The 14,469-nt window shown below is 38.3% G+C and overlaps 1 protein-coding gene across 13 annotated transcripts in view; it reads right to left on the minus strand.

Annotated features, from left to right (window-relative positions):
- Rim (Rab3 interacting molecule) overlaps positions 1 to 14,469 on the minus strand; it is a 164,909-nt gene that overhangs the window by 16,059 nt on the left and 134,381 nt on the right. For 8 of the 13 annotated variants that reach the window (XR_010518325.1, XR_010518328.1, XR_010518329.1 and 5 more), the window contains 5 exons: positions 11,902 to 12,268; positions 11,629 to 11,848; positions 8,521 to 11,549; positions 6,279 to 6,437; positions 1,519 to 1,678 (listed from right to left, as the gene is read on the minus strand). Coding sequence is in view for 1 of the 13 variants with exons in the window: in XM_065231116.1 (XP_065087188.1) it covers positions 1,519 to 1,678; positions 6,279 to 6,437; positions 8,521 to 11,549; positions 11,629 to 11,848; positions 11,902 to 12,268 (3,935 nt within the window). In the remaining 12 variants the exon portion in view is untranslated. Of the gene's footprint in view, positions 1 to 1,518; positions 1,679 to 5,818; positions 5,970 to 6,278; positions 6,438 to 8,520; positions 11,550 to 11,628; positions 11,849 to 11,901; positions 12,269 to 14,469 lie in introns of all 13 variants that reach the window. The other 5 variants (XR_010518324.1, XR_010518323.1, XR_010518331.1 and 2 more) reach the window with 5 other exon arrangements.

The following is a 14,469-nucleotide window of genomic DNA, read 5'->3' on the forward strand; positions in this document are numbered from 1 at the left end:
AAATGTTTCGAATTCTTTTTTTATTATAATAATATTTTAATACAGTAGCAGATTGGTTAAACTAATACTTTGATGAATAATAATGAAGCAACTGTAATTCTAGAAATGTATACTATCATTAAATGCAGTGGTCAAGAATGGCAAGAAAAAAAAGATGAAGTAATTAAAGCCAATGGAGAAGATAGAGAAAGCTTACAAGTGCACTTAAATGGAACTACATTCTAAAATGGAACTATAATTCAGTTACGATGCAGCAGTTTCCATCTCAGAGAGAACTAGGTACGAATAGTGCGTGGTTCATTCCAGAAGAAGACAATAAGAAGTCATCCTCAAGAATATACTCGATTATTCTTGTGACGATTGGTGGTGACACAAGACATTGTCTATTGCTATGTAAGGAGGATTTCAAAAAGGCAGATTCTTAGGGCAGTACGGTACAGAGATTTGTTTACAATCGAGACATATGGTTGACATCATTGGATAAGATTTTGAATGTGTGGCTAGACATATGATTTTGGGTTATAGAACAGTACATTCGGCAATTCGGTCTCATCAAACTATTTCAATACAGCTTGAATTACAGGGAGAGATAGATAGTTGAAATTTATTCCGAGAGTTACGGTTTTTATTGGAGGATTTGCTCGACAAAATAGCTTGCAACACATGCAACATGCATAGAAACGAAACAAGAAAGTTTACAAGGTGCAGGAACTAAAAAAAAACGGTGTGTAGTACGTTAAAGGCTCCAAGTGTTATATGGGATGCTTCATTTTTTGTGCTTTGGGAAAGTAATGGCATTGAGAAAACCATCTTTTGTTACTACTTTAACTGCATTAGCGTTTACCTAGACAATGAGTTAATTTCTTCGCCACAGATTTTAAATACATATTGTGTCTTGATAAACTGTGAAAAGCTGATCCCGTAAAAGGTCTTTGTTTTTGATCGGTTTTTATTATATAAAATACTTGGAACATATTTTAGATACTCAAACTACTTCAAAAGTGTTGAAGCAAACCAATGAACAGATGTACTTAATGACACTTAATCGGTAAAATGGTGTACTTTCACGGTACCGATGCTCAAACAAAAAGAAACCTGGAGGATACTAAAACACATTGAGAAAAAGAAGTTAACATAAGTTGATAGCAATTATGATATGCAGTAGATCGGTCCAATATTGTCGTAAGCTCGACCAAACAAACGAAACTCTAAAGAACTCTTCAACAATTGTAACCAAGATTTTTAGCGGCATTCGAGCAGTTGTGCAAGTTTACGACATTATTCTTAGCACTCGTATAGAGAAGCAAGTACACACTGAAAGAATTTCAAAAAAACACTCTTGCAAAACGAACCAATCGGGAAGGCAACAGGAAGATTAGAACACGTAGTAGAGTGAACCACAGAACACGTAGAATCAAGGAAAATAGTTAACCAAATCATTGTTCGCAGACAATAGAGAATAGAGAAAATAACAAAGGCAACACAAAGTTGGCACCCGCAGTGGAAGCGGAAACTTACGAGGAGCCCTCGGAGCTAGAGATTGAATGTAAACTTCCGGCACGATAGGCCGCCGACTGTGGTGGAATCGGTGTCACTTCGACCGATCGTTGGATCGATCCGGCTGAGGATCGCTTGCGTTGCGATGTGGACGATGAAGATGATGGCGATATTCCTTGGTCTGTGAGTGATTTAGGCGTGTATTTACAATGTTTACAAACAGAATAACATTCAAAATAATATGGTATCGGTATTGCATATATCTTCAGGATGCTTTTGCATTTGGGATCCATGGCGAAACGAAACGTTAGCTCGGTGAAAGATTGATTCGGAATAGTTGGTTCGGCATTCTAACTTGTACAGTGTCTATGCATTTCAAGAGTTCTAGAGTTTATTGTGGTAAATCATAACGAGGAGCAGAGAACTCGGAACGGAGGGAAAGAAAATAAATTCAAACTAGCAGTGTCAAAGTATGGAAAAGCAGCATGTTTTTGAAACCCACGGGATCATGCGTACATGTCAGATTTGACATTCATCTTTTTGGTACGTCTTAAACCGTTTTAAGCCAGATTCTCACAGTCAAGTATCCGTAAAAAAAAATCTCTAAGATAAAACATTTGCTGAAACATTTATCTAGCTCAGCACTGTTACTTTTCCTGAGATCTAGAAAAAATTCCATCCCGAAAACTTTCTGGACTGGACCGGAAATCGAATCGCCTCCAGCATGGTCTTACTTTATAACTGCACCTTTACCGGCAGAGGTGCATAATGAATTGATTATAATGCCATTTTTTTTTGTTTAGTGGTATTGAGGTAAATACATATTCGAAGTCTGCATTAAAAATGGAACCATAAATAGCTCTGTGAAACTTTGCATGGGACCCAAGTAACCAATATAAGGCCAATATGTGATTAATATAAAGCTTAGTATGCCCTATATTAGCCGTGTATCAGCCTTATATTGCAATAAGGCGAATAAGCGGGCTTGTTGGTTACTTGCGGAGCGAGCTGTCAACTAATAGATTTTGTGTTAAAAATTAAAATTTAAATCTTGATTTAAAAATCGATATGTGAGATCGATAAAAAATAACGTTGTGATCAGAAAACAAAGCTCTTGCAGATGATGTATTAAAACCGGTATGATTTTTGAAATTCTGAGATTCTGAGGCTTGGTCATTGAAAGTTAACACAATATTCAAGATCCTAGATTAATTATCAAATCTTAAACTTGAACTTATGTTCAAGTATTTGAGCGTAAGAAAAATAATCAATATGACAAATTATTTTGATTTTAAGATTTCCAGATTTGCATAAAAAATAAGATTGTGTGCGTCGGAAAACTTGAAAGGTTTTGGGAATTTGAAGAAATTTCAGAATTTTGTCAATTCAACAAGCTTTCTAAAAAATTCTGATGATAGTTTCTGACAGAGAATTTTATGGAGATTTAGCAGCCACATCCAAATCCAGATTAAACCTAAACAGCCTTCCGAGGGAATTTTGAGCACTATTTCAATGGAATACTGCAAATATTTACATGATAATTCCGAGAAAAAACCAAGTGTTTTGTTGAAGAATTCCAATGTGAATTTTGATTTGAATGAAAAGGTGAATCTGAGATGATAATGCTCCAATAGAATTGTGAGGAGAATTTCACGGAGAATTCCAATGCAGTTCAGAGTAAAATGACAAAGATATCCTAAAGAAAACTCTTTTGAGATTGTTCGGATGATTGCATGCAAATTTTAATAAGAGTTCTAAGGGAATTCTGAAATTAATTATTATTCCAAGGGAATTCAACAAAGAGCTTCAAAAAAATTGCTGAATAAACTCCAAGAGAATCGTATTCTTCTTTTCTGAAATTGAAACAAGCTCTCCTGCAGGAGAGTTTGAAGAAAATTCAGATGATGTCAAGGGCATTCGGTGGAGTTCCAAAAATCATAGGAGAGATCCAAGGTAATTCAAAGGGAGTTCAGTAGTGGTAAGCATCCATGCTAACGGTCACGAGTTCAAAACTCATCCCCAGATAAGTAACGAATGTCCTAAGGTGCAAAAAAAGGGAATTACAAAAAGAATATCAAGGAATTTCAGTAAGTAGGTACTCCAATGAAATGCTGATCAGAATTCCATGTGTATTTCTAAAAGATTGGCTATATAGATTCTTAGCAATATTCCACGGCAATGCAGAAGTTGATGTCCATGAGAATTATCAGAAGAATTGCTAATGAGTATTAGTTTTATAAAGTGAACGCATATTTTCAGCCACAACAACTATTGATGTATTCACCATGTGTAAAATCTGTCCATGACGAATAAAAAAGAAGTCAGGGACGACCCCAGGGTAATGGTTTAGCTCCATACCTCTTACGCCATAGTCACGAGGTCACAAAACATACAACGAAGAAACTGGACCGCAACAGTTGTCCTTGCTCTAGAAAACTTTACTTTGCATCTGTCTTATCAAATTTTAAAACAAGCAATAACTGAGCTCATTCAATGGATTTACATATGACTTCATTGAGCTTTTTCACTGTTCCATCATTCATCTTCACATTTCAGGATTGATGAAGAATTTCTTGGATGCTTTTTCCAAGATCTTAGAATCACCTGAAGTATGAATCTCTTCCCCGGATAAGTCACGAATGACCTAAAACGTGATAAAGTGGTGAGATCTGGCCCTTTTTACCAATAGAAATTCTAACAAAAGTACTCATGTGATGTGAGGTAAATAAAAGATTAATTTTCATGTGATTTGAGGTATCACATGATGCATATTTCTGGAACCGGATGACTGATTCCAAAACATCAGAAAAGTTTTATGAGACTACAATACCTTTTATTTAATGGTTGTTGCGTCCAATTCGGTTCTGTGGTTGCCGAGAGACACGGCTTAGTTCCCAAAATCCGTGTTTCTCGGATTTCGTTCCATCTATATCTCCGGAACCAGATGTCTGATTCCAAAAATATTGCAATATGTTATATGGTACTACAATACCTTTAATTTGGTGGTGGTTGCGTCTAATTCGGGTCTGTGGTCAATCTAAGTCGATTGGTATATGATACTCGGTCCTCCAAACCTCGGATCGAAAGTCAGTTTGTCCAAGCGGCATGTATACCCTTCTTTGGACCTGAACCTGAATTTATCCACCTATGGTGAGATCTAAATGAAATTTTCAGCATCTGGTGGTATCCTGAACATGATCGGATGTGTCCACTGTAGTCCTGAGCACTTGGTATGGCTGTCATTGGTCTTATTTTTTTTTTAATTCTGTTGTTATTCTATGTGTTGCGTGATGTGTTTTGGTCCTAATCAAGAACTGACCTATCCCTCGAGAGTACCCGGAATATGACCGGATGTAGCCAATGTGGTCCAAAGCTCTCGGTTTGGCTGTCATTGATCTTGATGTTGAGTTCTGATGTAATTTGACATGATTGGTTTTGGTAATAACCATAAGCTGGCCACTTTCTCGGGGTAAAAATATTCCAGAATTCAAGCGCTTCCCTTACTCTCGCAGAGATGAAAGATAGAACTAGTCGGTAAATATGAAAACACAGTTAAAAAAAAAGTCATAGAAAAAATTTCATCATCGTAAAAGCAAATTTTTATTTTAAGACCCTTCATCATGCTATGAATATGGAAAATGCATATCGTAGCTTTAAATTTACCCAAAATAACAGAGTGTATTGAATGTGTATACAAAAAAGTGCAAAATAAAAAACGAAATAGACAGCAATAACAAAGAACTGTAGAATTAGATTGAAGTGAAAAAAAAAGAACTTCAGATTGAAAGCTGTTAAATAGTAGTGTTGAATATGTGATATGTGTATATGTGGCTAACCGATTAAATCGAAAACAAGAACAAAATCTACCTCATGACATTCCATTCCAATTACGTAAACCACTCGCATCTATAAAGCACCCTATTTACGAAACGGTACTACACTCCTTGCAATACAATTTTATTTCTTTTTGATTTATTTTCAGCTGAAACTCTATGTCTCCCCGTAAATTGTTTCAATATCCATTGATTTGTACCTGCCACGTATGCTAGTGATCTATCTCTGAGACTGATGGAATTGAATCGTCGTTGTAATGGGAAACCCCACGGGAAATTAGATCGTACAAACTGATGAATGACTACGGAACCAACTACAGCAACAGTTACAGGAAGATGATTTTAACACAAAAAATTAAACTCTATTACTAGTGTACACGGTTGACGTTTGTGATACTAGAAAATGTCAAACAGAGCGAGAACTAAACAATGATGAAACGGAAAATAAGAATGAAAGAGAACGGAAAAACAGAAAACTTGGAGCGAACCTGTCACCGTCTGCGCTTCCTTCACCATCGCTAGACGCTGAAGAACCGCGCGATAGGCCTCCGCGAACTTCCCCTGGTAACACTTCTTCGCTTCGGTGCACGGTAAAGGAGTTCTTGCCGCGCTTACCAAACCCCATTCGACGCTTACGACCTTTTTCATATGTTGAATGAAATTGATTATCAAAATATTATCAGTTCAAGGGGTGTCATGAAGGGATTCTTGTACATCGATGCGACACATGGAGCTAATCTCTTGCCTTACTTTTTTTTTTACTGTTACATTTTTATCGTTTAGGAACCGATTATATTAAATAAACGCCAATTTTTATTTTTTCGATGCCTCTCTCTTTGTGCGCTAGACGCACATAATCTCTCATGATTTCATACTTATCATAAATGAACGTAAAAGTAATCAAAAACCGAAAACAACACTTTTTTGATATACTTTTAAGCAAGTTACCTGTTGCCGACAGTTGCGATGTGGAGCTACTTTTCTTTCCCATACCCGTACCGAAGCGATCTCGGTCCCTCGTTGGGGTCTCACTCTTGGGCGATCGTTGATCTAGCTTGCGCCGCGAGTCCAAGCTTTGTATCACGGCCGTGTCACTTAAGCTACCGTCTGAAAAAAAGTTAAACAAACAATGATTTATAGTTCAGTTCATCGTGGAAATTATGTCTCATTTGCTGGCTAACCCAAATAAAAATCCAATACATTCCAAGCTCCTACTTATCATTATTATATGTTAGGATGAAACGGCAGAACAATGTTTTTTTTTTTTTGGTTCCATTTACGGTCCCAAACAACAGTGCAAAATTTGGGGACGATTGGTTGTAACACGGCTTTCCGCATTGCGTTTGAAATTAGTATGGGGAAAGCTACTTTTTTGCATCTTATCATGCATCTAATCATGTAAAATATAGCCCAGAAAGTGCCTAACAACTTTGCCCAAGGATGTATGGTGCTAGAATGCCTCCAAAAAATGTTATAGCTGTTCAAAGATCAATGTTTCAATTAAATACCAAAAATTACTTTTCTTGCGAACACTGCCGGTTTACCAATGAAAGACAGATTCCCAGCTTAAATAATTTCGAAGCTGATTATCTTATCGATTTGGTATGTTTGGAATATGTCCGGATGTGGCCAAAGCGGTTCTTGGAACTAAACTTGAGTTCCATTGAGCAGGTCATTGAATTTTCATGTAATTTGATGTGTCGCATGATGGGTTTTACCATAATCAGATATTGGCTTCTTCCCCCGAAACACCCGAAATATGTCCGGATATGGTCAAAGCGGTTCTTCGAACTAAATTTGAGTTGATGAATTATTCAAAAACAATAGATCTACCCATATGCGCCACATCGTTGACAACCATCAAGGAAGTAACTTGTTGTATCTGTATCATTACTCCACTCGTTTGCCGGTTTTCGCATGAAGTCGGTCGACATTTCTAAAAGGAATTAGCACTGTCAGAAATGACGTTTGAGTTGGGAGCCCAACTAAAACGTAGCCCACTTAAAGATAGCCCAACGAGCAAAATCCGACTGTGAATTAATGAAAATAAATGATTGGCGTTTTACTTCGTCCTCGTCATTCATTGTAGCATTTAAGAACTTCTCCTAGAATTTTTAAACCAGAATGAATAATGTCAAACTGGGGACTGTTTTAAAGCCACGTAGCCTTTAATGGAGAAGGAGAGTCCAGCCAAAGATACGCCCGGTGAAAATATTTTAAAATTTTAGACAAGTATACGAGGGGAAGGTAGGATCTGCAATGTCTAAAACTTGGTCTACGTGGTTTATAGACAGACTGTGACTCGATTGAGCCGCATTGTGAACTACCTTGCGTCTTCCTCGTTTCCATGCACGTGTGATGAATACATTGCGGAACAATGATTTTTTATTTAAAAAAAAATTGTTTCTCCAAAACAACTTCTCCGACATCGTTAATGTTTATAATGATCTCTCTATTAAAAATACTAAATGAAGAAGTTGTTGAACCCTCGGTTCAATCTCGGCGGAGGTCGGTGGGATTTTTCTGAGGCATAAGCATCTCTGGTCACGTCTTCCTTAGGAAGGGAAGTAAAGCCGTTGGTCCCGGCCCAACCCTCGCCGGCGAAAATCAAGAAAATCATTTATAACGTATTTTTTTCATACAAAATCAAATATCTCTGAATGTTTCATGATTTCCGTTAAAATTAAATTAAAACATCTGCCATTTGAAGGGTCAAAAATCGGTCAAGAGTTTCAGAAGCTATGAATGTTTGAAAAAAGGCTTTTATGTTTGGTTTTTGTTATTAACCTACTAAGGTACTGTTTCTTTAAAGCATTGAATTTGAAAGTGCAAAATTGCTAAAATGTGAAAATGGTGAATTTACGTCACTTTGTCATCACTTTGCAGAGCAGCGATCAGCATTTAGGGCAGCCAAAAAAAACAGTGTCTTCAAAATAGAAAATCCTGGAGTGACTTGTTTCCATACAGCAGACCGACTCCTCATCACTGTTCAGAACGTTTGGAAAGGAGGAGCAGACAACATTATAGGACTTCAAAAGCTCGACAAACATGTCCCCAAAATTACCAGTATTTTTAAAAGAACAATCATTTTACGTAAATTGTTATTCGATGGAAAATAAATCGTTCAATTATTGGAGTTGGCCAGCAAATCGTAGCAAATTAAATCATTAAAATTAAATAAACCACTCACCTATTTTATCCTCAGGCGTTCCCTCGTTATTCGAAAGACTACGGTCCAGTTCAGCACGCTCCCGCGATTCTCGCCGACCGTCACTCAGACGGTCCCGCTCATGGTCACTACTGTTTCGGTCACGATCACGCTGTCGATAGGCATCCCCTCGTCCACCGTTAGGGCCGTACCGACTCCGGTCTCTCATATCGTAATCACTTTTATGGTGATGGGACGAATTTCGTGACGATTTCGGAAGCGTTGATGACGCAGACGGTTTTGAAGCAGGGGAGCCACCCGACGATGGTTTTTTCAACGAGGTTCGTTTTGGTTCGGTTTGTAGAAGGGCGATACCATTGGAGGATTTGGAACGAATGGAAGCATTATTAGCATTTCTAGCACTATACTTGGTGCGGGGTGAAGGAGATTTACTATATTCAAAGTACTCTGGCTTTTCATTAATACTGACTGAACTGTGTCGAGTGGTATCGTTCTTACTACCGCTACTATTACCATCTTTGTGTTGAGAAACGAACTTCTTCAAGTCTTCCAAACTGGAAGTTCGGCGGGTATTAAATCGAGCCTTGCGTCTAGTTGAAGATTTACCATTGAAAGAGGAATTTCTTCCCCTAGAAAAGGGACTTTCAAACACATCATCGTCGGAACAATCCTCTTCACTGTCATCTTGACGATTTTCATCATTGGAAACCACGCTTGAGCTTCGTGTTGGGCATTTTCTGAACAGTTCTTTGGACGGATCGTTCCTATTGCAGCCTGCTACTTTTCTGTTACTACTATGAATACGTTCAGGTTCATACCCTACTGCTCTCTCTTGTTCGTATTTTCCGAAATCCAGTCTACGGTTCAATTTATCCTCCTTTATGATGTAATGTTTACGACCTTCTATGAATTCATATTTATCGTACTGTTCATTCGTTCTTCTAATGTGATTAATTTCTCCATCACTAAATGAGTGGCTTCGGTTTAAAAATGTTGGGCTTTCATCACTCAAGTACTTCATATTTTTCGGTTTCTGCAACAACTCGAGCCGCACCTCTTCGATGATCGATTTGATTGATTCAGAGCTGCTATACAGCACGCCGGTTTCACCTTTGATTTCATCTATTCTAGATTTGCTATCTGTTTTCTCCTTGGATGCTTTCACTTCCTTGGGATCGATTTCTTTGAATTTTGGCTTTGCTGCGGCTTTAGTAGTTTTCGTAGTAGTTGCGTTGGAAGATGAGGCTTTCGACTTGGCAGATCCAGAGCGATTCAATGAAGTTGAACTAGATGACTTTTTTGACACTTTAGAGCTCTTCTTGGCAGGAGAGGCCGAAGATTTGGATTTCACGAGTGATTTTGATATCTTCTCTTCGCTTTTCTTACTCTCGTGAGACTTTTCTTGCTTCTTCTTCTTAACATTTTGAACAGCTTTTTCCGGATTTCGTTCTGACTTCTGACCGCCCGCAACATCAGTGTTTTTAATAATATCAAGCGTCATATTGCTCTTATCTAAACTTGATTTAGATCCAAACGTATCAGAGTGGGTGTCGACATATTTTTCATCTTGTAATCCGTTTTCATCTAGCGATCTGGTTCTTTTTCGATAAATTTTCTCTTCAATACTGCTGGAAAATACATTTTTTCGAACGCTTTTTGTCTTATACCCAGTATCCGAGTCATAATCGATATCAATTATTTTATCTCTAGCAGCTAGTGAATGAGAACGACTTATTTGATCTCTTTGTGTTGACACTGTGTTTCCCAAATAGGTCTCCTTGAATCCTATTTCAGTACGTCCATAGAACGGTGTTTTATTCGGTAATTTCGGTAATACGGCGGGCTTTCCAAGCACAACGCCCATATCGTTCTCTAAATCACTCACATAGTAATCATCCTCCACGCGAGCACTGGCCGTCGGTACAATTCCTTTAGAATTTAAAGACGCAACCATCGCCGGATTGGTGTACGGATGGATAGGATGTAAATCAGCAAGACTTCCGATTGAAGAGCGAAATTGAAGATCTGGAGCTGAAAATTCACACACCCTGCCACCTTGGGTACTGGAATAGCGAATATTACTATCACCCAAATTCTCAGTACTGTTTCGAATGCATGTGATGGTTTGATTCTTAACTCCCGTATTAGGATCGTACACATTTGAGATGCAAATATTTCCCGGCTGATGGTCGTTTTGTTCGTAAACAAAACTATTCGGCATATTCTGATCCGAAAATGAGGATTTCAGTATTATCTGATTAGTTGCTGGAGTGACTTGCTGATTATTTACAGGTCTGTACAGGTTTGAAATGCAAATAGATTCATTTTGCTGATTAGTTGGATCTCTGGACATGCGACGGACAATATTCATAGTGTTTAAACTAGGTTCAGATGTGTTTGAACGAGTAATGTACGAAGGTCGTCGCCTTTGGAGACAATCAGCTGGTACTTGGTTGTTGTAGAAAGAATCGCCTTGTAATGACATAGCCATCGTATTGGCACCGTATTCCAAATAATTACCACACGGAAGCGATCCTGTCTTCAGCTCTACTGAGGATGGTTCTGTCGACGACATGTTTGAAAGATTCAAAGAAGTGGTCATTACATTATCGTTACCAGGATTAACAACAAAGCTCTGAAATGTGCTTTTATCTTGATTAAGCGTAATGCATTGCTTGCTATAATAGCTATTACTTGGAGGCTGAGGGACAGGAAATTGTTCGAAGGTTGAAACAGCAGGACTTGGAACAAGCCTATTATCTTCAGTAGCCGAGGGAACAACAACACTAGTAGTGGGAATTACAGGGAGCCTAGGGGGCATCTCGGTAAGTACTGGGAGGTACTCGCAAGGAGGGGCAAAGCCTTGATCAGGTACACCATCGAGGTTAGGAGGACTTAGACCAGATTGTGTAACATCGGGAAGTGTTGTATTTTGTTCCGCCTCGCTGACTGGCTGCCCAAATGGGTACTTGCTTGGAAGAGCGCACATGGAAGCCGTCGCCCAACCCGATGGGAGACTTCTATGCTGAAGACGCCTGTCATGCGCATTCCTTCCAATTCGAAAATGATTAGTCAGTATCGATGCATTTAATTGTTAATTTTGAATACATAGAAACATTATAAAATTACCTTATCCCTTTTGATGCACGCGGTCGCTCCGACTGAGTTGAAAAAGCACTTGAAGTTACACTAACTACCGACTCCATATCGGAATCGGCAAAATCACCCATAAATTCCTTATCCGGAGATAACGAGTGTCTAGGTCTAATTCTACTGTCTAATGAGTGTGTCGGCAGATCACTGTCGGAAAGTCCGGTATAGCGTTGTTCCCATCCTGAATTAAAATCGACTGACAATCTCAATACGCGCTAGTTAACTTATTAGAATTCAGCAAAGAATTACCTCCCATCCCCGTACTCCGATACGTTGGCAGATGATGACTTTGGCGGTGTCGGTACCGGGAAAAACGTCCTCCACTGCGCTCCTCGAATTCCTGTCCGAACCGCTCTCGCATTGCTGCATTTCGTGACACGTGAGGTACTTGTGGTAATTGTCGTTTCTTCGGTGAACCAGTTGGTGTCGCAGTCGCTGATCGTGATTGAAATCTTGGCGCATACTGGTGTAATGGAAGAACTGGATATTCGGTATATCTATCATCTTGTGGCGATAGGGAATCCCGACGATCATCTCGGTAGCTATCACTCGGTGCCGCAGATTGACTCCGTTGGTTCAGTGCCATCGTGCCGTTCCGACGGTAGGAAGCGGATGCCTGCGCCAAGGAATATAAGTTGTCAAATGAGTGTTACATGAAATTGGTTGCTGCAAATTAAAACACACATATAAAAACAAGGACTAAATATCCTAATTATTTTTTTATTTTAATATTTAAAGTTATATTTTGATCGGAAGTATTTGGATGTCCGTTTCAACCACTCAAGGGAGCCCTGACCAGTTCCGATTTGTATGAAAATTTGCACAATTGTGTGTTATGGGCAATCATTCACATTTTTGCGTAAATCGGTTATTTTGGATCTTGTATTTTTTTTTTCGAAATTGCTTCTTTGATGTTTTTCAATAAAGTGTAGCACTTAAACGTCACTTCTGATCGAAATGACGTCTGAGACAAAGTTGTTGAGAACAGTAAAGTCGTTCTGAAAAAAAATACAATAATTTTGTTTGGCAATTTCGCGTAAAAATTCCAAAAATTGTTAAGAACTAATATATAACGAAAAGTAAATCTTCATTAATTATCATTTATTCACTAAATAAAGCTCATGAAAAATGCAAACTTTTGAATTATTTAAAACTTTTTACACATGAAAATTGTAAAACATCAACTTTTGGACATATTTTTAAACTTTTTACAACAGTTTTTTATGTAATTTTACAACAGACAACGATAGGAAATGTCTCTAATATTTTTTCCTGTTTTAAATTACATTAAAATGTGAACAAGTAAAAAATTCAAAAATGGTTCTAAATGTTTCAAAGGTTGGCATTTTTCATCAACTTTTTTTACAAAAATATTAAAATTGAAGATATAACTTTTGAGATATATGAGTTCTTAACACTTCCCTGGATTTGTTTAGTAAGACTATATTTTTTCTCTACAACTCTATCCCAGACGTCATTTCGATAACAATTGATGTTTTCGTACTATAATTTATTGAACAATGACAGAAACCGTTTTGAAAATATTTCAACTTCCATAACGCCAAAAATTTTTAAAAATGTGAATGATTGCCCATAACACACAATTATGCAAAATTTTATGCAAATCGTAGGAGCTCGAGTTTATCCGATTTGGCATTTGGCGTCGACCTGCTCCCGTGGTTTTTTAACCCTTTATCTTCTTCCTGGATTTTGATGCTTCGTATACGAGCATTTTGTCTGCTTTCAACCTAGTGTTCACTTATGCACATCCACAGTTAAAGGGTGTATTCGATAAAAATTGCACATCGAAAATCTTCTGTGACTTTTAAACCTTGTGAAAATTTCATGGGTGGAATGAAAAGAAAGGATTGGGCATTCGGGATGGGAGATGAAATTGAATAAAACAAATTTTGTTAATCATAACTCCCTATAAATTTCAAGAAAACCCGAAAATCGGTTCATTTTGGTGAGTAAATATGTGTGTGCATTTGCTTATTTGTTTATTTGAATTTTAAACTTCAACTGACAATTATTGTCTAAATAAAGGCCAAGTAACCGATGACGAAACACGTCAGCTGATACATTGAAGTCGAAAATATATAAAAAGTTGTTGATTGCTCGATTGCTGATTGCTCGAATTGGCTCGTGTTGTGTATAATTTCGGCGCCGTGGTTCCAAAAACAGAAAGTCGTGTTGACGAAGAGGCCTCTCAGGGGCATACATATTTAGCTGAGCCAGCAGTGTTGGACAGTCAATGTCACCCGTAAGCAGCTTTCCAGCGAACATAGCTTGAGCGACCGTCCGTCTCACCTCTAATGGTTCGATTCCCAGGAGACGGCAACGCTCCTCGTACGGTGGCAAGTTTATTGGGTCACGCTAGTTGAGGAAACGAAGAGCATATCTCACAAACTTGCGTTGAACGGATTCAATTCTAGTGATCCAGCTAGCATAGAAAGGGCACCAAACAACAAAACTTGACTCCAATAAGGATCGCACAAGCGAGCAGTAGGGTGACCTGAGGCATAGCGGGTCACGGAACTCCTCGGCAATTTTGAAAATAAAGTCCAATTGTCGATTAGCTCTGGACTGGAGATGATGCCATTGTAGTGGATTCTGAAAGTGAGTCTGCAGTCCAAGGTAACGCCGAGATCCTTTATGTGCTCTACACGAGGAAGACAGCGTCCGTAGAGAACATAGTCAAACATGATTGGTTCGATTTTTCGGTGATAGGAAATAATGTTACATTTTTTGATGCTTAGACTCATCAAATTTCTTGAGCACCAATCAGCAAATACACCTAACATATTCTGGAGATCC

Source organism: Ochlerotatus camptorhynchus, unplaced genomic scaffold, assembly GCF_037179485.1.
Source record: "Ochlerotatus camptorhynchus isolate MF236.1 unplaced genomic scaffold, CSIRO-AGI_Acam_v1.1 ptg000342l, whole genome shotgun sequence".
Lineage (NCBI taxonomy): Eukaryota > Metazoa > Arthropoda > Insecta > Diptera > Culicidae > Ochlerotatus > Ochlerotatus camptorhynchus.